Genomic DNA, 22,202 nt, shown 5'->3' on the forward strand with positions numbered 1-22,202 from the left:
CCAGCACCATACTGGCCCCAAGCAATTACCCTGGAGGTCGGATCAGGTGGTGGGATGGCTACCCACCTGCAAGCGGTGGGTAATTTAAGATCATTTAAAGGTCAAGCAAGGAATTTTCCAGTTGGCCAGTGGGCCCGGCACCAGGAGTACGGCAGCTGCCTAGAAGCAGCAGACAGGGGTGTGTGGGGGTGGGCTGACTCTGCAGTATGCTTTTGACCTCCCCCACCTTGCCCACCTAGGCCGCAATGCAGAATGAATCCATCCACATTGGTGACACGGCAACTGTGGCCATTTTCCATTTAAAATTTTTAAAAATTGTTAAGAGGGTGCCTCTTAACCCTCTCTCTTCCTTCCCTGCAATAGCAGGCGGCTGCTCCTTCTATGCTGGAGAACTTTCTATTAGCCCCCCAGCTTTGAGAATCCACCCACTACCCTTAATTGGACAGTAAACACAGCCTCCGGCCACTAATTGGCCAATCCATGTTGGATTGGCACAGTGCGCGGTTGGGACCCCCATTTGACCACGATATCGAGGCACCCACCCATGAAACAAAATCCTGCTCCTGATATCAGACAAACAGGTGTCTGCTTCTCCTCCTGCTTGACTGGTCAAAAAGGCCCAGGGGTCATAGCTGTGGGGTCGAGCTTATAATTTCACTCTCAAGCTGTCCTGGTTGGAAGGTCGAAATTAAAATAAAGTGCTGGAGATACACGGCAGATCAGTTAGGATCTGTGAAGATAAGACAGCTTATGAAGTTTCTGGCATGGGCCCTTCACCTGTTCTTATGAAGGATATGTACCTGGATGCATTAACCAGTTGTCCATTGTTATTTCAGATTTCCATCATTTACAGTTTGTCCTTTTTATTTTACTGATTGGCAAGTTGTTGTGAAATTAAAGATTTTGAGTGAGGGTAAAAAGGAAATGGAGAGAAAAAGCAAAATCAAACCTTCCATCAACAATCACCTGTGTAATTATAGTATAGAAAATATGTTATGATAATTAAAACAACCTTGAAAATCGTAATTAACATATCACCCTTTATTTTAAAAATCAATGCAAAATTGGACATTGGAAGAAGAGGTGGGTTTAACACACAGGATGGTAGTTATGTTAAATTTGAGACCCTGTTGGTCAATCATTAATTGAATACTTTGACTTTGCTTCAATGCAGATTTTTTGGATTTTGTTCTCAGTATTGGAGAGATTTCTGCTCCTTTTGATGCTGTGAAAATTCAGATGCAAAAATGCTGCTGCAAACCAATGAATATCTATATATTGTCTACTTGAGCTTCCACAGCCCTTCACTGAATCATATCACTGGCACTGGCAAGAGAACAGTCTCATGCGCGAGTATAATGTGGCTATGATATACAGCGCATGATAGGACATTAATCTTCACTTAAGCAGATGAGCAAAATAAAACATCTTTCTTCGTTTTAACCAAGTTCCAGAACTAAATATCAAATTTCAGATGATTTTTCTCCCCCTCTTTCAAATAAGACATGAAGGTGCCAGTTTTCCTGGACTGCACATATAATTTGGAGAATGAACTAACTTTGTGCATATATTTTTGTTACCCACACTATATAATGGTGTCAGTACAACTTTCCTCAAGGAAAATTTAAGAAATGGAAAACCTTTTAAAAAGTACATTCTTGAATTATTATCTTCATATTAAAAGATGGATTTGACTTTTCAGGGAAATAACTCCATCATTGTTTCTTCAAAATCATCTTATGGGAAAAGCAAAAAATTCAATTTTAAGGGTAGTCTTGCAGTTTTAGTCAGAGGCAGTAGAACTGTTCATATGCCAATGCAATTTGTCCCAGAGTGTTTCAGGATTTATCAGGTGTTAGAACCAGAATTGGGAATTTAGTAACAAAAAAATGGAGATATTTTGTAATCTAACTTTTGATATAGAAAGCAAGGAAAACTATTAAGAGGTTAAGAGCATAGTTTTTTGGGTTTATCATAACAAGGGCTGAATGGCCCAGCTTCCTGTTTATTTAAGATGGGAACAATAATGACCACCAAATGTGGAATTTGCCTGCAGTATGCTCTTAAGTTCAACATGATGAATGAATGTTATAGGTTGGACACAGTGGTGTTGTACTTTTTATAAATTGTCAGATGTATTTGTCACTTCTCTAAAGAGTTTTATTGCTTCATGTTCCTTATACAGAACATCTCATGCTAAGTCAAAATCGGAGGTGGCTGAAACAGCTTCTCAAAAAGCTCAGGATGAAGCGCAGCTTGCCAGGATCACTGCCAAAGAGTTCTCACCATCTACCCAACACCCAGGCAATGGTCAGTATATTAAAAAATGTTTTTCCAGTCTGTTAACTATTGACTAAGGCAATTAATGTATAAAACATAGCACAGAAGACTGATCACGGTGCACAAAGATAAACACTCAATGCAATCTATGTTCTAATAGAGTTCAAACTATGGTCCTGGATTCCATACTGTGTAACGAAGGTATATTCTGGGAAATATTAGCTAGGGATCTGTGAATATTGACAAGAGATTTATATTGTATTCTATCAGTAGCATAAGGGAAGCCTGGTTTAATATTTAATCAAAAGAAGAGCAGCTTGATTGTGTAATACCATAACACTCCACGGAGGTGTTGATATTCAGTATGCATTCAAGATGTTTATATTCTGAAGTGAGGCCCACACAAAATGAATTCCAAAACACCAGAGACAATATTGATCTTGAGCTGGAAATTTCAGGTTTTCGATAGAATTGAGAAAACAGTTTTCAAAGCATTCATATTATACTCATTGCAGATTTTGCATTGCTATAACTTGTTTACAGTGAAGCAAAGCCACCTTTTGGAGCAGTAATCCAATTACTGTTCTGCAATTACAGAACTGGTAAAGCTAAACCATAATTATGCAATATGTCCAACTCCCTATCTATTTTACATTTCTTGGAGCCCTTGAACAATATACCTCCCTATGTTTTTCACCAGGCTCTCTTTCTCAGCTCCTTGATTTTTCTCCTGCTGCTTTCCTTATTTTTTGTTTAACATTTTTTTCATTCTATTTTTATCTTCCTTTTTCTTATTCTTGCTTATGCATTTTTATCCCTTTTTTTCTGTTTTGTCACTGCCATCATTCAAATCAGGCATGAAGTCAAACTATAATAATGACTGGAAAGCAAGTGTTGCTTGCTGGAAACAGAAGGCATATGTCAGCCGTCTGTGAGAGTCTGCAGCATTGTCTGATTCTATTTTATTACCCCACTGGCCGATCAGCAGTTTCATTAGTGGTGAGCAACTTAATTAATAGCCTTCACCTCACTTATATATGTCTCTGGGAGTGGGAAGGATCAGTTCCAAAGTCATTTTTCCAATGAGGAGTTGCATGAGGCCTGATGAAACCGCTGGATTGAAGTTTTTGTCCTTTATTTGAAGGTGGGGTGAAGGAGTTAAGGCAGTGGTGATTGTTAAACAGATGAGAATACTTCGGTGATTAGTTGTGTTTGGATGCTTCTTGCAGCAGCGATTGAGGAATCCACTGAGTGATGGTCACTCTGATGCTCTCCTTATGTCCTTCTGCCTCCAAAGCAGCTAGGGCCACTAAGACAAGATGTTCCAATCCAAGCCTTTGGGTTGCAACATTGTATGAGACATAGGAAGCCACAGATGTACGGACACACAAGCTGAAGAATATTTCACAGCCTCTCCTGACCTGTAGGTCAGCAAAAGCATCACTTTAATATTTCCAACAGTCCTCAGTGTTTGAGGCATGTGTCTTGTCATAGCACTCCTTTGTAGCTCTGAGAAAGGTCATTATCTATGGGAACAGTAATATAAGCCATCTGTTAATATGATTTTCTCCTTTGAAAAGGGATGGTTCAATTTTGAAGAATGAGTGTATCAAGACTACTTCCAGAAAATCTTGTATTAATGTCCAGGTTTTTTTGCTTGTTGCTACATGCAATCTAGCCAATCAGAAAGAGGAAGTTCCTTTCTGTTGAGGAAGTTAACCATAGGAGCAGCAAAACAATAGCTCTATCGCTTTGCTGCCTTTCTGTGATGCCAAACTGGATAAATTCCCCAACTCTGCAGAAAAGAGTACCAGCAACTGGATATAAGCCTGCCTGGGTAGCACCCCTGGCTGGTGCACATAGATTGGCGCCACTGCCTGAGGTGATCCTGTGCCATAAGTTGAATGTTGTTGTGACCTTTATAGGCACGGACAATGGTGCTGCAGGTCCTCATGAAGCAGGTGACAGAGCTGGCCTTTTGTCTCTTCGGTGAAGTGCAATCTCCCAGCACACATCTCCCTAAAAATGTCTTCAAAGGACCTGTGTTTTCTCTATATTCTTTGAGAGGATGGTGGGAGTAATATGTTGGAATGCATCCTCCTTAAATGCTGCTTCAGTTTGCTTTTTTCTGTCCGTTCCTCCTCCTCTAAGATAATGGCTTAAAAAGATATGTTAAGAAATATCATTGAACTGCCTAAAGAAATGCCTAAGAACTGCCCCTGAGAAGCTCACACTGTAGTGGCGGAATGGCCAAATTTTCCCAGTGGTTTCACACAGTCTAAGATGGCCAGAAAGAGATCCAAAGCTGTCATTGCTCAAAAACAAAGCAAAAAACACTCCTGAGGTTGAGCCCAGTTGCACATTTGAACTTTTAAGTGCCTTCAAGGTTCAAAAGACTTTTGACTCCTACCAGTTTCAGCTGGCACTGCTGCACTTATATTTCTCATTCTAACTTAATCCATTGCAAGGTTAAAAGCAGGAAATTTGGAACTGCAGTGCCCCCATTTCAATATATCTATGGAGACTCATTGAGGTATCACTGCAAGAGCCAAATCATATTTGGAAATTTGGGGACTTTGGGTGCAATCTTCTGCTCTTGCTGGTGGTGAGCTTGGAGGTGGGGTAGTGGTGCACCCGAATCCTGCCACCTTCCTTCCTCCGATTAAGGCCCTTAAGTGACCAATGAATGATCACTTAAGGGCTCATCACACCGCCACTGGAATTAACCCAGCTGCAAGCAGGCCTGTCTCCATGCAACACACACAATGGGTAAAACTGTGCAGCCACTTGGTCCCTCGATCAAAAGCAATCAGTGCCTGATTAAGGGACTGGACAGTGGGAAGAGTGGGGAGGGGGGCGGTGGCGTTGAGAGACACCCCCCTGCCTTGCTTCTGACCCTCTCTCCCCGCCACCCCCACCCCACAAGCCTCCCCCTCACATTACTTACCTGTAGCCTAGGTCCTTCACGAACCTGGGACTCTGGGAGGTGTCCTTCTGGCAGCAGCAGCCACGGCTTCCTCATTGGTGCTGCTGAGCACCAGAGCTGCTGGCCTCTGATTGGCTGGCAGCTCTCATTGGCAGGACTTGCGTTTCTGGGGTCATGATTCCAGGCGAAGGCCCATCGATGGCCTCGCCCCTGCCTGATTGCTGTGTGGTTCAGCAGGCCTTACCAAAAAGAGGCACTGTGGGTTTCTCGCCGGCTCTCCAGCCGGCAGACAAGATCCCTCATGCCACAACAAGATTCCGCTCTTTGTTTCGAGGGTGGACAATGACATCTTCGCACCTGGTGAGCTGTTCTGATTTCAGGCCACAAATGGTATTGAATTTGGAGCCAGAGTTTTATCATCTCCATGAATTTAATTAGCAACACAAGAAGAGCCATCAAAGTCATGCTGGTTGAGCTGAATGCTAATTAATATGAAGACAACCATAAACTGTCATGGTGTGCATTAGAAAGTCAGAATTGTTTTCAAATTTAAATGATCCTAGGCTAAAAGTATTCTAAATATTAGTATTTATTTCACACCTCAATGTTTTATTTACTTCCTGCCCCCTCTTCATATACCCTTGTGCCATAAAACATTCCCCAACCAAAAGGTAGGTTAGATAATATAGCGCTGATCCTCTGCCAATGCTGCTCTCAGTGCAACAACTAAGAGAAGCACAAATTTGGCTGAGTAACTCAATCCCTCAATTCCCTTCCCACCTCCCTCCCACACCATCTGGCCACCTACCCATCCCCATCCCAAAAGGCAAAGTATTTACCACAAGTTAGCATTTCCCCCTAGCTTAGCTGATCGTAGAAATTTCCTAAATTGAGAACCTCTGGAGCACAAAACTCCATCTTGTCTCCCAACAATACATTGTGTTGGAAGTGAACAAACTATTAACCTTTTAATACAATTTGATTTTAATGGTTGATATGATGAGAGAGTTCATGTGGCTTTATTTCAGCCCTGACTTTTTTATGTTTAGATATTAAAGCCTGAAAATTATCTTGGAGCAGGAATAATTTTGTATGTGGAAATAATAGAGCATGGTTTGGCTTTGCTGTTTATTTGCAATGTCCAATTCTGTTCTTGGGTTGTCTTATGTAAATGGATCAAACCAGAAAGATTCAGCCATAGCTCAAGCATGAAGCAGCAATTAAGTATAGCATTGATCATGCCACATTTGACTTTCAGTTCATTGCAAATATACCAAAGTCTAAACAGATTATAGTTTGGCATATTACTAACAATTTTTATTTCACCACTTCTGCATTGTCAATATTAATATAATTGTCAATATAATCATCAAAAATACAATAAATAGGTTTCAGAATAATAGTAATGCAGCAGTAGTTCAATCAAATATAATAGAACTCAGTTTCCAGGGTTACAATCTTGGTAAAGTTGTACTCTTTCAGTTTATGTAGTGAAATAACAGGTAGCACTTAAGCTTCTCCTGTACTAGTATATATCTTGGACAACATGGGCAGAAAAATCTACAACCTCTTTAATCCCGGAGCAGTTTGATTACTATGTTAAAAGAGCTCCATCTTCCTGTGCAGTGCACTAATTCTAGCCTCTAGGGTATGCCTTCTGCAGATTGTCTGTAGTCTTTTTTTCCAATTATTTGGTAGCCTCATTTTCTTAACTTCTAGCTAACATCTGCCACAAGCTTATACAATTATCATATTCTTCTTGTGTTTCTCTGAACTTACTTTAATGAATTACATTGTTCCACATATTGCTGTAAACTTCCTAAACTATTGGACTGTCTTTTGAAATATATATGAACATACTAATGCTCTAGAAACATTCTTCTATTTAGTATGGTATGTGTGCAGTGCCCAAAGGCAGGTCCTTGGCTCATTGTCTGCCGATACTTCATCCTGATCCATTTTCTTGGCAGTTTTGGTCAGTGGTGGTTTGCCATTGCCTTCCATTCTCAGGGATAGGGCAAGGAGACAGGTCCCAAGTCTATCTCAGCCAGAATGGAAATCAACGCACGCCGTTGGGGTTATTCAAAACCATGTGTTAGCCATCTAGGCAACTGAACTAACTGGTCCCATATTCTTCTTTTATAAGCTAATATTTCGAAGTTGTTTCCTCCTTCAAATTTCCCCCATTGCCTGAAGTATCCTACTTATACCTTAGTTCATCATGAGAAGGAAAACCTCCAACAATACTTTTTGCCAAAGTTGGAATTCCCATCTTAAGTGTAACATAGGTACCTGGGAACATAATCTGATCTTTGCAAGATCTTCCATGTTTGCATTAAATTGAACTTAGATGTTATGATTATTTCTCCAAAATTTGGGTACTCCTGCTAATACTGACAGAACTTAATTTGATCGAACGTTTGCTCATTATTGTCCTTCAAAGGTTAAGAGATTTGACAATGCTTAAATGGTACTTAGAACCTCTGTTAGTTGCAGTGTCACCTCGGAATTGTGAAAGAACATAAACCATGTTATGCTGGGTTTATTACAGCTTTTTGCTTCATGTAGATTAACAGTAATTTGATTTTACGAAAATGAGCATGAGGACTAATATATCTGCGCACTAATGGTAATTCTTGGAATGCTAGTGAAACACAATTAAACAGAACAAGTAAAGTCAGAATACTATTTCTTTCCCTGCCATTTGTTCTTTGCTCAAATTATAACACATGTACACTGAAAACAGCATAATCTTCAAGAAAAAGGCCTGGCAATTTTTTTCTTGGTTTACATTTCTTAGTGTACAAATGCACAATACTATAACATAAATTGCATTGTTTCGTCACTACTTGGGGAGCTCATGACATATCTGGTCTCTCTTTCTCCCCAAACAAATAAAAGTTTGTCAAAAATACGTTTTCAAGTAACTAATGCTCTTTTAACAGCAAAATGTTAAACTAACGTCTGACTACAAAATAATATATTTAACATAAAAAAATCCGTAAGTTTGTGTGATGTCTTACTTGGTAAAAAATTAACAACTGTCTCCTGCAGGAAACATTTTCAAAACAGCTCACTTAACACAAACCACCAAAGTCCTTAAATGCCTTACACTTCACGCTGCAACATGGAACTGATACAAAATTAACCTGCAGAGTTTTGCTTTATCCTCTGCTTCTGAGCATAAATTTTTCTTATACTAGATGCCGGAAACAATATTAAAATGCATGAAATTTTTAAAATAATACTTCAGCACTCAGAGACCAGAAGGTTCTATTTTAGAAAAGGGGAGATAGAATTCAACAACTTTCATTACAATAATGTGCTCAAACTAAGCATTCAAATTATCAGTAGCACCTATTTTTCAATTGTTGACAATACAATATTGTTATGACTCTATAAAATTTCATTAATAAGTTCATCTAATTAAATTAACCCTTGCATCTACATTCATATCATTAAATACATTCTTGTTCCTCTTCACACAATGCAAAGAATGTAAAAAACAAACGATACAATGGGAAATGAAAAAAGACATGGCAATTTTTACAGGAACAGAAAAGGATAATAGTGAATAGGTGTATTTCCCTAACAACAACAACAAAGTCACCTAAAACTATGGACCAAATCTTCCGGTCTCTGAATTGTAGAAGACAGGACATATGCCTCAGATGTGTATCAGGACCTTGCAGAAGTCCTGACACGGGAACCTCCATGGGAACTGCCCGGGAAGTTTGAACTCCTGATGGGCAATTCCCCTGCTCCCCGGGACCCTCCGCAAATGTCTCTAACTCTGAGTTAAAGTCTGAGACTTCAGACAGCAATACAATAACTACATGAATAGTTACCCAAGGAAATGTTAGACAGATTAAAACCTAACCTAACTCCTGGGTAATGACACAACTGCCCCCCCATCACCTACCCCCAACCATCCAACTACCCTTTTGGCCCCCTGACACCCCTCAGACTCCCCTCCTGACTCCCCAGCTGCCCCCGATCCCCGGCTATCTTCCTCACCCTTTGACTACCTTCAGACCACCCGACTTGCCACTGAACCCCCTGACTACCCCTTCTGGCCACCCAACTGCCCCCTGACCAGCTGACTATCCTCTCGACTACTCCCCGCTGACCACCTGACTATCCTCCCGACCCACTGACTACCTCCTGGCCCGCCCCTCCGACAACCCCCTGACCTCCTGACTCACCCCTGATCAGCTGACTACCCTCACGATCCAACCTGACTAACCTCTGGACCTGACCCAACTACCCCTCGACCTAACTACCTACTCACCCACCCAACCCCTACCCACTTACTTATCTACCCACCTCACCAATTTATCCTCCACCCACCTATAATTGAGATAATTTTTCATGTACTGTAAAACTCTCGAGAAAATTGATCTTTAAATGCTTCATGAAACAGGATTACTATTCTTCATCTTCCTGAAGCACACTGTAGCTCCATGTGATCTGAAAAATTACTGTAATTACATTCTGAACATTTGAACGAAGAACAATAAGATTTTGAAATGATGCTGTGGCCTAGTAATGTGTGTGTCCATTTTCCTCAGCACTGTTTTAGTTGAGGTTTTAGAATAAATTGGCAATGTTCCTGGTAAACCTGTGTGGCGAGAGAAATCCCAGACATATTCATACAGGGCCGTCCCAAAATGTAATTCAGAGCCAACATCACAACAGAAACGATTTGCTGAGCTTCAATAAGAATAAAAGCAAATTTTGCATAACATCTTTTATGTGCTAATTTTCCAAAACTTCCTGGGATTTCTAAACAAAATAAGGCTGGTACATTGGTGTCTGCTGCGTTTTGTTCCATGCGACAGACTGAAGTCATTAGTTGTATTCTTCTAATTTCAGCTAAAGATAAAAGTAGCACAGAATTTTCACCTGAATAAACCTTTTTTTTTTAAAAAGAAAATACTTCATCAGATTGGTTCTGATTTTTTTCTGTTCTACAGTCCCAGAGGGTTTAATTTTTTATTTATTGTCATGTGCAGGTTCTGGCCCTCTCCTGTTTGGTGTCAGCATGTGGATTAAATTGCTGAGTATATTGAAACCATTGATAGTTGCTTACAAACTGCCAATCAAGAAATCCCAGTCAGCAAGTTTTAGCTGGTAGCCATTCTGATTTGTGTGCTGGTTATAAAATGTCAGTTTAGGGATTGATTGCCAAAGCTCAACAGAATTTATTTTCAAGTAAATTTCCCATTTTGAGCATTTGAGTGCAATTACAATATCTTTTGTGTAATTCACTGGCAGTGAGACAATAATTCATACTTACAATTTTCGTAGTGCAAATTGAATTCTAGGGGAGAGGAGTAATCACTGCTCACTTCCAAATTTCATTTCTTGTGGCAGGTCTGAGAAAGGGGCGAAGTTAAAAAAATATATACAAACACTTAGTTCTGACTGCTTTCAAAAACGTAGGGAGGAATCATCCCAGATTTGCACAAAGTGCGGTAGGGGTGGGAAAAAGGATGCTTTACCCGCTGGCCACAATGGCGGGTTTTCCAGCTGTATTGACTCATTCCCGGCGCCTCCTGCCTCATTAGTAATGCATTCGTGGGAATCATGCCGGGTCACTGTGACCTCAGCACTTCCTTGCTCTGGGCGCCATATTTAAAGCCCACTTGATTAGCACCACATCCACAAACATTCACTCCCTCCACCATCGAAGCACAGTAGCTGCAGTGTGCACCATCTACAAGATGCACTGCAGGAATTCACCAAGGCTCTTGAGACAGCACCTTCCAAACCCACTACCATCTAGAAGGACAAGGGCAGCAGATAGATGGGAACACCACCACCTGGAAGTTCCCCTCCAAATCACTCATCCTGACTTGGAAATATATCGCTCTCCCTTCACTGTTGCTGGGTCAAAATCCTGGAACTCCCTTCCTAACAGCACTGTGGGTGCATCTACAGCACATGGACTGCAGCAATTGAAGAAGGCAGCTCACCACCCAAGAGCAACTAAGGATGGGTAGTAAATGCTGGCCCAGCCAGCGAAGAGAAACATCCCGTGAATGAGTTAGACAAGAAACCAGAGCACAGCCTATTTCGTGTCTGCAGACCAGGACTGCTCCAGGCGACAGATGGCCTTGAAAGCAAAGAAGACAGCAGCCCCTAGTTTAGTGATGCCTCTCTGGGGCGCTTGCTGGATGCAGTGGAAGGCCACTGTGATGTCCTCTACACCCACTCTGGCTGCAGGAGGTTCCATCAGAGTCACCAATCCCACTGTGGAGGCGTTGGCAGCGGCAGTCAGCGCCACCAGAGCATAAAGGGAGTCAGCCATCCAGTTCAGGAAGAGGATGAATGCTCTCCTCTGTTCCACCAGGGTAAGTCAACCACTTCATCACTCAACTCACACACTCACAAACCCATCACACATCCACAGGGATCTCACACCTCAAGGGACAGCACCACTAAATCTCTCACACACCCTCACATCTCCATTAGGCTCATATCCTCTGGAGCTCGCGTCCTCATCCCATCCATGGCTCCGCTCACTACACAAACATTCCACATAGTGCCATGTGTCCTGCTCACACTTTCTCCATCTGTTTTCATGCAGGAGAAGCTGGCTCACAACAGCAGGGAGAGCTCTCAGACCAGGGGCAGAGTGGCCCACATTAGGCCCCTCACTCACTTTGAGGAGTGTGTCATTGCGCTGATTGGTGAGGACGTGAACCGTGCCTGCGGCAACACCCAGGTGAGGATCCTGCACCACGTCATCCCTCTCTCAACACAACTGTGAGTGCTCTCTCTCCTTGACTCTGCTGCCATGCACTAATAATGCATGTCTCTTTATGGGGTATGTGGAACATTCCTTGTTCCAGTCCTACTCAGGCCCCCTCCCACAACTCTTTCTCCGGTACATCGATGACTGCTTCAGTGCTGCTTCATGCTCTCGTCTGGATCTGTAAAAATTTATTAATTTTGCTTCCAATTTCCATCCCTCCATCATTTTCGCGTGGTCCATCACTGACACTTCCCTTCCCTTCCTTGACCTCTCAGTCTCAATTTCTGGTGATAGACTGTCCACCAATATTCATTACAAGCCTACCGACTCCCACAGCTACCTCGACTACAGCTCCGCACACCCCGCTTCCTGTAAGGACTCCATTCCAATCTCTCAGTTCCTTCGCCTCCGTCGCATCTGTTTTGATGATGCCACTTTCCAAAACAGTTCCTCTGACATGTCTTCCTTCTTCCTTAACCAAGGTTTTCCACCTACGGTGGTTGACAGGGCCCTCAACTGTGTCCGGCCCATCTCCCGCACATCCATCCTCACACCTTCCTCTCCCTCCCTGAACAAGGGTCCCCCTTGTCCTCACTTATCACCCCACCAGCCTCTGCGTTCAAAGGATCATCTTCCGCCATTTCCACCAACTCCAGCATGATGCCACCACCAAACACATCTTCCCTTCACACCCCCTGGCGGCTTTCCGCAGGGATTGTTCCCTCCGGGACATCCTGGTCCACTCCTACATCACCCCCTACAACTCAACCCCCTCCCACGGTACCTTCCCATGCAACCGCAGAAGGTGCAACAATTGCCCCTTTACTTTACCCCTCCTCACTGTCCAAGGGCCCAAACACTCCTTTCAAATGAAGCAGCACTTCACTTGCACTTCCCTCAATTTAGTCTACTGCATTCGCTGCTCCCAATGCGGTCTCCTCTACATTGGAGAGACCAAACGCAGACAGGGTGACCGCTTTGCGGAACACCTTTGGTCTGTCTGCAAGCATGACCCAGACCTCCCTGTCGCTTGTCATTTCAACACTCCACCCTGCTCTCATGCCCACATGTCCATCCTTGGCCTGCTGCAATGTTCCAGTGAAGTTAAACGCAAACTGGAGGAACAGCACCTCATCTTCCGAATAGGCACTTTACAGCCTTCCAGACTTAATATTGAGTTCAACAATTTCAGGTCATGAACTCTCTCCTCCATCCCCACCCCCTTTTTCCAATGATTTATAATTTTTTTACAAATATATTTTTCTTTTCCCACCTATTTTTAAATTGATTTCGATCTATTGTTTTATTTCCACCTTTTAGCCCATTTCGATCCCTTCCCCCCCAATCCACCCCCACTAGGGCCATCTGCCACTAGCTTGTCCTGCTTGCTACCCTTAATGTCCCCATTAGCACATTCCTTAGATAATATCACCACTGTCAACACCCCTTTGTCCTTTTGTCTATGACATCTTTGGCAATCTCTTCTTTGCCTTCACCTATCACTGGCCCTCTATCCAGCTCAACCTGTCCCACCCCCCTCTACCAGCTTCTATTTCACCTAATTTCTCTATTTCCTTAGTTCTAATGAAGGATCATAAGGACTCGAAATGTCAACTGTATTCCTCTCCGCAGATGCTCAGACCTGCTGAGTTTTTCCAGGTATTTTTGTTTTTGTACTAATTATCTCTACTTTGGTTCACAGGGAGCTCTCCCAAGTGCCCTCAGCCAGCCAGTCCCTCAGCTCCATCCACATCCTCACCTCCAGCTAAGAGGACGCCCTTTCCTTTGAAGAGCTGGAAATAAGCAGTCTGGAAGACCTGTCACAGCGCTTACCCACACCCTCCACCAGCACAGAGACACACACCTCAGTGGGACCTCGATGTAGAGCAGGCTCGGGTTCACAATTTTGTGGTCACCACACAGACACGTGTATGCAGCAGGAGGAGGCAGGTTCAGCCAAGATCCCTGGCACTTGGAGGAGGACTGTTGGGGAAGAGGCATCTGTGAGGTCCGAGTTAGATGACGAGCCTCAGGATTTGGCCTTCCAACTCATTGTGGAGAGTCAGCAGAAGTCAGGGGAACATCACGCAGAGCTGTTGGAAGCCCTCAACAGAATTGTGTGCAAGTCAGAGAAGTGCGCTCGCCTGCTGTCTGATGAAGTATATGTGCGTGTGGGAGTCTACATGAGGAAGATAGCAGACACCATGGAGACCCTGGTGCAGCAGAATGCGGAGATACATGCGCTCCATCGTGGTAGCTATGGGTCAGTTTCTGCAGTGGCAACGCGAGATGGAAACGGGGCACCTCGACATCCCACCAGATGCTTCTTCCCCTCAGAGTCAGGCCGGGGCCCTCAGGCTATCGAAGGGAGGAGGAGCGGCAGCTGGACACCCCTGGGTCATCCACTCAGGAAACTCAGAGGCTGTCTGCTCCCTCCGGCTCACAGGAGAACCAAAACAAGCCAGGGCCCTCAAGGCCATAGCTCTCCAGAGGTCGCATGTCGAAGCCATCTGAGATAACAGGTCCAATCATTACACAGGCTGTCTCCACCCCTGCTGCAGATATCAGGGCAGCACCTAGAAGTGGTAGGCCTAGAAAGGTTTAGAAATTCTGATCCCAATAGCGGGATGCAAAGCGGGTTCACACCGGCCTCCAGTGGGATTGGCGTTCTGACATGGTGGACACCATTGGATGATCCAGCTGTGCATTCAAGCCAGTGTGAAACCGATTTTTGGCCTTCTCGTCATATCGTGTCTCCCCCCCCCCCCCCGCCCCCGCCCTGTCATGATGCCCAGTGCCAATGGGGCCAGAAGATTCTGGCCATAGAGCGTGCTGTCCAAACCCACATTTTATTGCATGTCATCTGTGCAGTGACTAACACAGGTAAGGATGCAAACATCATAAATAAAATGGTTTAACGAGCTTCTGTTTATGCATCGTTAATAATTAGCCATCAGTGGTTATAGACTGAAGTGATGCATAATTAGATTTTATGGTTTGGTTAAACAGTTTATCCATTTAAAAGCTCAAAATCCTGGCAGAAAATTGACAAATTGCAGGGAGTAAAAAGATGTGGAATTGGTGGTAAAACTAGTTTCTGGAGGTCTTGTGTGGGACGACTTGCAAGCGTTGAATGACTTTTTCTCATCATTTTGTCTTTTTAGCTCTTGTGGAAAATATACTGCAGGCTCATCATGAGGATGCCGTGTTTACGTTGAATAGTTGCGTGGGACAATTTATGGGGATGATGCTTTCCCCTGGCAGACATGGCAAAAGCTGATTGAAAGTAGTCAATGGTAGACAGCCACAATACTCCTGGACATGGCTGACTCGCATGCAAGGCATTCCAAATGCACAGTCCAAGAATGTCCAGAGCAACCAGCAACCTAGCAGTTAAATCCTGCAACCAGCAAAACACTTACTCCTTCCACAAAGAAATCACTGAGAACAAGTCCTGCGTTACAAAATAGAAGCACCAACTCAAACTCCCAACATTCAAATACTATTTACTTGAAAAAACACATACATTGCACTTGATTTGAACATTGGTTGCAAAATAGCCAGAGCCTGACATAAAATGACAATAGATAATGGTTAAGATGGAGCATGAAAGTGAAGGGCAAGGTAGTTTGGGAATAGTAAGTTGACATGTGTAGATTGCTCCTTTAAGAAATGGTGCTGCTGTGACAATCTTTTTTTTAATAATTTTGCTTTTTGCTAAACCACTAATTTCTTTGTGTCATTGTTGCCCTATTACTCTGCCATGGCTTTGCCATTGTGGTCATTGGGAGACTATGAAGTAAGCAATAGATAAGATTAAACTGGAAACTCTTGTGGAATGGTGGGTGGGTTCACTCCAGCCTTGTTAACCAAGAAACTAATGGTAATCTGGTTGTAGTATCAGTTTTGTTTCAGTTATACCTTTCTTCTGTCTTGCGCATGAATACCAAGAGCATCACTTCCACCTTTATTCTTCTTGCCTTAAAATGAAGGCACTGTGAGGGCTTATGCCTTGCATGATTCTGTGCTAGTGGTTGTGGATGAAGTCTGCATTGAGATTAAAGTAATTTCTGTTAGACCATGTTGGGCACTGCAATATGCACAGCAGTTTGAGTGGTAATATGGGAGCAATTAATACTCCCCACGACTCTGGAAAAATCAATAGTTCTGTAAATTTGCACTTATGTTGCTCATCTCCGTTAGTGGGACACAATGAAATCATTGGCCATGCTGAATAGTGCACCTGTGACCTGCCTGATACATATATGGACAGCAAACTGGCTGCCACTGCACATGTCCCCAATACAAGCTAGGAATGAGCCTGATGAGTAAAAAGTGAGGAGCACATTGATATGCAATGCCATGTAGATGTTATAGATTATGTGGGGGATAAAAATGGCACAGCCTTGTTTGTGCTTCACTGCTAAACCTTGGCCTCATTAAGCCTGTCTGTCATCAACAGGAAAAAGTTTCAGCTCTCAGTTGAAATTAGTCTCTCCAGCAACATCCCTTTTATCAGAGGGAGATTGAGCAATATGGGACACTTCTCCTTTAGGTACCCAACCTGATGGTTTCATTGATATTCTGCATGGATTGACTGTATTGGCACGCAAAGAAAAAAATTATTCTACAGTAAAACAGGCTGTAAATTAACATTGTCACAACTTTCCCGTCAGTGTAAAGCTCAACGCTAGAACAATATCTTGGCTCATATTTATGTATATTTTCCAATTAGGAAATAATCTTTCAAGTTAAATAACTCCTCTAAGGTAGAAGGCTTTGTTTTTTTAATGAGAACAGATAGAGGCACCTTCATCAACTATCAGGTTTAATAGACTCTAGATACCAGAGTTAACATCTTTAAGCCATTATTCACAGATGAGTCAAGGATGTTTGGGTCACAAACCTGAACAGAGTTTCTTTCATTATGGCAAAAACACAATATTGGAAGGCACAGTCTACACAAGTTTTCAAGGCAACTATAATTAATACCTTTACAGCTTGTTGGCACAAGTGTGTGCATTTGCTATAGCTACAGTAAATGCAATATATGGAGCAGGAGCCTGCCCAAGTATTGGTAACAATACTGCTGAAGAAAAAACTTGTTGTGAGCACTCTGGGGAGAGGCAACCCCTATAATTACTGCATACTAAAGGGTACAAGGGAAGAAAGTGAAATATGATACCCTGAGAAAATGGTTGCTTGGAATAAAAAGGTTTCTGTTAATAAAATGGCTGGATGAAATAACATTGCAAATAAAAAACATCTTACAAAGACTTTTAAAAGTTTATGAAACAAAAACAGAAATTGCTGGAAAAACTCAGCAGATCTAACAGCATTTGTGGAGAGAAAAACAGAGTTAACATTTCGAGTCCATATGACTCTTCTGATGAGAGTCATATGGACTCAAAACGTTAACTCTGTTTTTCTCTCCACAAATGCTGTTAGATCTGCTGAGTTTTTCCAGCATTTCCTGTTTTTGTTTCAGATTTCCAGCATCTGCAGTGTTCTGCTTTTAAAAGTTCATACGTTTCCCAGGAATTTTATTCTGTGTCACATCCTCCAGAGATAGGGGCTGAAGGCATCAAGTGCTTATTGATTACACAAAATCAGAAGGACAATAATATCGTTAAGCTACTGAACTGGGTAGTCAAATGGTTGGTGAAGTTCAACATGGATAAATGGAAACTATTGCACATCGGCCAAGACGACCAAATATGAATGTAGGTAATTGATGGAGGGAGAGATTTAGAATGGGGCTTGGAGTAAAATTTGACTCAACACTTTCAATAGCTGCACAATATTGCAAGACAGTTAAAATGACAAATGTGTCATATATATGAGGTATATATTTAGCACAATAGAGAACTGCCATGGTTAACAAAATAGCAAAGAATCATGGACTAACTGCATTACTTTTCCAGAGGTTAGTCTGGGTGGATGACATTTGGGTTACATTCAGCTCTGGTCACAAAGGGATAAAACCATATCGTGATAGAAAAGTGGGCAATCAATGTTGAATATGATATTGCAAAAGAAAAACTGGGATGAGATTGGGGACAATGACTGATAGAAAATGAACATTCAGGCCTGAATTTTCACTCCCGAGTTGGGAGCACAGTCAGGAGGATTCCTGGGCTCCACAAACCTGACTCAGGAGGAAATGCCCCAGAAGATCTAATTTTCATTCCGAGGGCCCTCCACCCCTGGAAACAGTTTGGAGGCAGCCACAGGGGCTGCTGGTTGCAGAGGTGGGCTGCGTGAAAGGCTCACCTCAGTGATCTGGGACTTTTTTTTTACAGCTGGGGCAATAAAACAAAAAACAGCCCGCCAGCCCTCACCCCTCACACCCCAACACACTCCCAATGTCCCATCCATGCCAACCCATGCGACCTTATGACACTGTACCCACCCCCATGGACCTTTAGAGCTCCTATGCCCCTCTACCCATTCCCCCATGGCCCTTTATAGTCCCTATGTCAACTTGGTACCAACTCATGTTAACCCATGCCCTCCCACCCACCACCCTTTGCCCTTACAACCTCCATGCCAATTCACCCAGTATTCATCATGAGCAAACCTCAGGAACCATGCTGAAATGAAATAAAGTTCTAAGTATCTATTGCAGACTTTATTTTTATAAAAAAATACTCATACATAAAACCCATTTACTGCATTTACGTTCCTTCAACCACATAATCCCTTATTAAAAACAAACATTTCATTCAAGTGCTTAATCAATTATAAAAACAAGCATTTGTATTCACAGCCCCACATCAAAGACTTTATAACCACTTGGAGCAGTCAATCAAACTGTGAACTGACAGGTACCCCACTGTTTTAAAGAGCCTTTGAAATCAGTCATGTAGCACATGTTGATATCCCTCAGGCTTATGTTAACAGACAGAGAGAAATAGCAAGCATTGTTTTTTTTAAATTGCACCATTTAAAAAAAATAAATATCAGGAGATTTAAATGCCTTGATAGCTTGACAGTTCCAATCAACCTGACAGTTCCAATGAGTTTATTCAATTTTGACACACATTCATGTTTAATTTTAACAATCCCAAAGGCCACCTGACCTCTCCCAAACAGCACCTGGCCTCTCCTAAAGATGTCCCTGGACCTCGCCAAAAGGGTAACCTACCTCTCTGAAGAACTCCAATAAGTTCAGACCATTTCCTGAAAGGTCTAAATGCCCCACAAGTCATGTTATGGACATCCCAGTTATGAAAATTGGATCTGTTTGAAGGCAGCTGCACCTTTACAAGGGCAGCTGCCACTATGAACCACAGATGTGCAAACTACAACTGCCCCTGTATCCCCCTAGCAAAAATGTTGGGTGTTGGATTCAAGGGTGGGACTCCAGTGCCATTTTGGCTAAGCTGGAGACCCTCTCCATCATTACAAAAATTCAGGCCTCAGATTCAAAATCGGAACAAGAATTGCACAATAGCTATATCATTATGAGCAAGGACATGGAGCTGATATGATGATACAGTATTTAAAGATCAGTGTTGTGGGAAATAGTTACCTGTGATGATATCGCAGTATTGACTGATCATTACTGGTTCAAGTGTTTGTGGAATTTCGGCTTGAGGTGACAATGAGTGTGAAAATCAATAACTCAAGAAGGTTGTAGGCATTGTCATGTTACAATAGCCTTTCGAGTGAGGAACCTCATTGCAATATCAGCAATAAGTGGTATCTTACTTTGGTATATTATTTTATGGGCAATATTATTACTTGGGTAGGGGGGGGGGGTCTTGTGGCACAGTGGTATCATCCCTGCCTGTGAGCCAGAAGCTCCGGGTTGAAGTCTCCAGGACTTGATGGCCAAGGAAGGTGTGTTCATAATGTGGCCAAATAGGTTGAGTATCAACTTGTAAATCCTTCAAACATAAGCCAATGGCAGGCAAGTAAGAGCGGGAGAGTGTCTCGTTCAGCCATGTGATGGAAAGAAATTGGAGCCTCTACCATCACTATCCGTAGCTCCAGGCCATAACATGCATGTAAAAGTGTACATTGCCACAGCAACTTGGATTCCTTGGGGGCTGGTTGACTCAGTTGACTGGTCAGCTGGTCTGGATTAGATTGGTGCCAGCAGCACAGGGTTCGATCCCTATTCTAGCTGGGGTGGATTCAGGATCTGCCTCCTTGCCCTAGCCATGGCGGAGGTTGTGGCGCTGTGGGTTGGACTTGCCTTCAGGCAGAGAACTCAAGAAGAAAAATATTATGGCTCAGGACATGCAATTGGAGCCCCTTCCAGAAAAATCCCTGTTTCCATAGGTAAATTGGCCTCAGAATAAGGTTTGGCCACCATACTCAGGTCTCAAGGTTATTTTCTGAGAGGAGGGTATTATTTCTTCCAAGTTTAGGACTATAATGATCTGTAGGAATCTAAGGTTAAACAAGACTTAATTCAATTGAATAAAGTAGCAGTTGTACTGTAAGAAACTTATCTAATGAACAAGTAAGTGTCAGGGGTTCCAGGGTGGGAAGGGTAGGCAAAGGCCTGGGGGGATCGCGAGGGATAGGCCGGGGGTGGGGGGCAGGGTGTGTGGTTGGGTGGGAGGTCTGAAGGTACCGGGCTTTAAGGGGAAGGCGCCCCCAGTCAGAAGGAAGCTTCTGATGGAGGCACACCCACCCCCTCTTCCCGTCTAAGATCTAACTTTCTTTAATTTCAAATTTCCCCCATGGAATTTCTGCCCACCAGCCTAAAAATTGAGGCTGAGTGGGAAACAGCCCTTAAGTGACCATTAATGAGCCACTTAAAGGCCCCAATGGGGCAAGAGGGGGGGGGGCTTCCCATCTGAAGCCTTGCCCAGCCCAGTGTAAAAATTGCTGCGAGGTCGGGCAGGTGGGAACCCAGAGGGAATCCTGTCCCTGTAATTTTACACTCTTACCCCAACCCCACTTCACCCTCCTAACAACTGCCTGGGGAAGGGAGTGCAAAATTCTGGCCAGTGTTGTGTGCATTTTCTTATATATATTTACAGTAAAAATGCAGATCATGCCCACATAAGTGAAGGAATGCAGCACAAACAAGGTGTTATCAATATCTAAAAATTATTTGAAATCGCCATTTAGTATCTTACACAATTTTCTTGAAAGGAAGTATTAAAAAGAATGTGCTGCTGTAAATATATGGCTGACATCATGATGATTCATTCTAATTCAAAGGCTGGAGGGAGGTGGAGTACTGTTATCCTGATAAGAAAGCTATGGGATCATTCTATCAAATCAAGGAGAATCCACTATCTGGACCCTGGAATTAATGCTATAGTACAGTCCTAAAGCCATTTCTTCTTTGACCTTCAATCCATAGCTACATTTCCCCCCTCAGGTTTTATATTTAGCTCTTCTCCCATCCTCCATATATGGGAACTGGTATCTGAAGTTAAACGTGCTGAGAAAACAGGAGACAAGAGTAGGACAGGAGGGGAGCACTGGATTCTGATAACAGGTAGTATGTTAGTAGATGGACTGGCTAATCCCATGAGCCAAACTTGCATCCAAAAAGGAGGTAGCCTACACATGAAAAGCTGAACATATGCAACAAGACCTGGACAACATCCAGGATTGGGCTGATAAGTGGCAAGTAACAATCACACTACACAAGTGCCAGGCAATGACCATTTCCAAAAAGAGAGAATCCAACTGTCCCCCCTTGACATTCTGTGGCATTGCCACACTGAATCCCCCACTATCACACCCTGGGAGTTACCATTGGCCAGAAACTGAACTGGACCAGCCACGTAAACGCTGTGGCTACAAGAGCAGGTCAGAGGCTAGGAATTCCGCAGAGAGTAACTCACCCCCTGACACCCCAACGCTTGTCCACTGTCTACAAGGCACAAGTCAGAAGTGTGTGGAATACTCTCCACTTGCCTGGATGAGTGCAGCTCTAACATCAGAAGCTCAACATCATCCAGGACAAGGCAGCCAGCTTGATTGGCACCGCATCTACCACTTTAAACATCCACTGCCTCCACCACCAATAGACAGTGGCAGCAGTGTGTACCATCCACAAGATGCACTGCAGCAATTCACCAAGGCTCCTTCAACAGCACCTTCCAAGCCCACGACCTCCGGCACCAAGAAGAACAAGGGCAGCAGATTCAGGGGAATACCACCACCACAATTTCCTCTCCAAGCCACACACCATCTTGACTTTGAACTATATCACCATTCCTTCACTGTTACTGTGTCAAAATCCTGGAACTCCCTCCTGAA

The 22,202-nt window shown here is 43.1% G+C and overlaps 1 protein-coding gene across 2 annotated transcripts in view; it reads left to right on the forward strand.

The window, feature by feature from the left end:
• jph3b (junctophilin 3b) overlaps nucleotides 1–22,202 on the forward strand; it is a 187,616-nt gene that overhangs the window by 145,171 nt on the left and 20,243 nt on the right. For both annotated transcript variants that reach the window (XR_013576935.1, XM_078544418.1), the window contains exon 3: nucleotides 2,186–2,310. Coding sequence is in view for 1 of the 2 variants with exons in the window: in XM_078544418.1 (XP_078400544.1) it covers nucleotides 2,186–2,310 (125 nt within the window). In the remaining variant the exon portion in view is untranslated. The remainder of the gene's footprint in view (nucleotides 1–2,185; nucleotides 2,311–22,202) is intronic.

The sequence above is a fragment of the Cetorhinus maximus genome, chromosome 6 (genome assembly GCF_964194155.1).
Source record: "Cetorhinus maximus chromosome 6, sCetMax3.hap1.1, whole genome shotgun sequence".
In the NCBI taxonomy this organism is placed as follows: domain Eukaryota; kingdom Metazoa; phylum Chordata; class Chondrichthyes; order Lamniformes; family Cetorhinidae; genus Cetorhinus; species Cetorhinus maximus.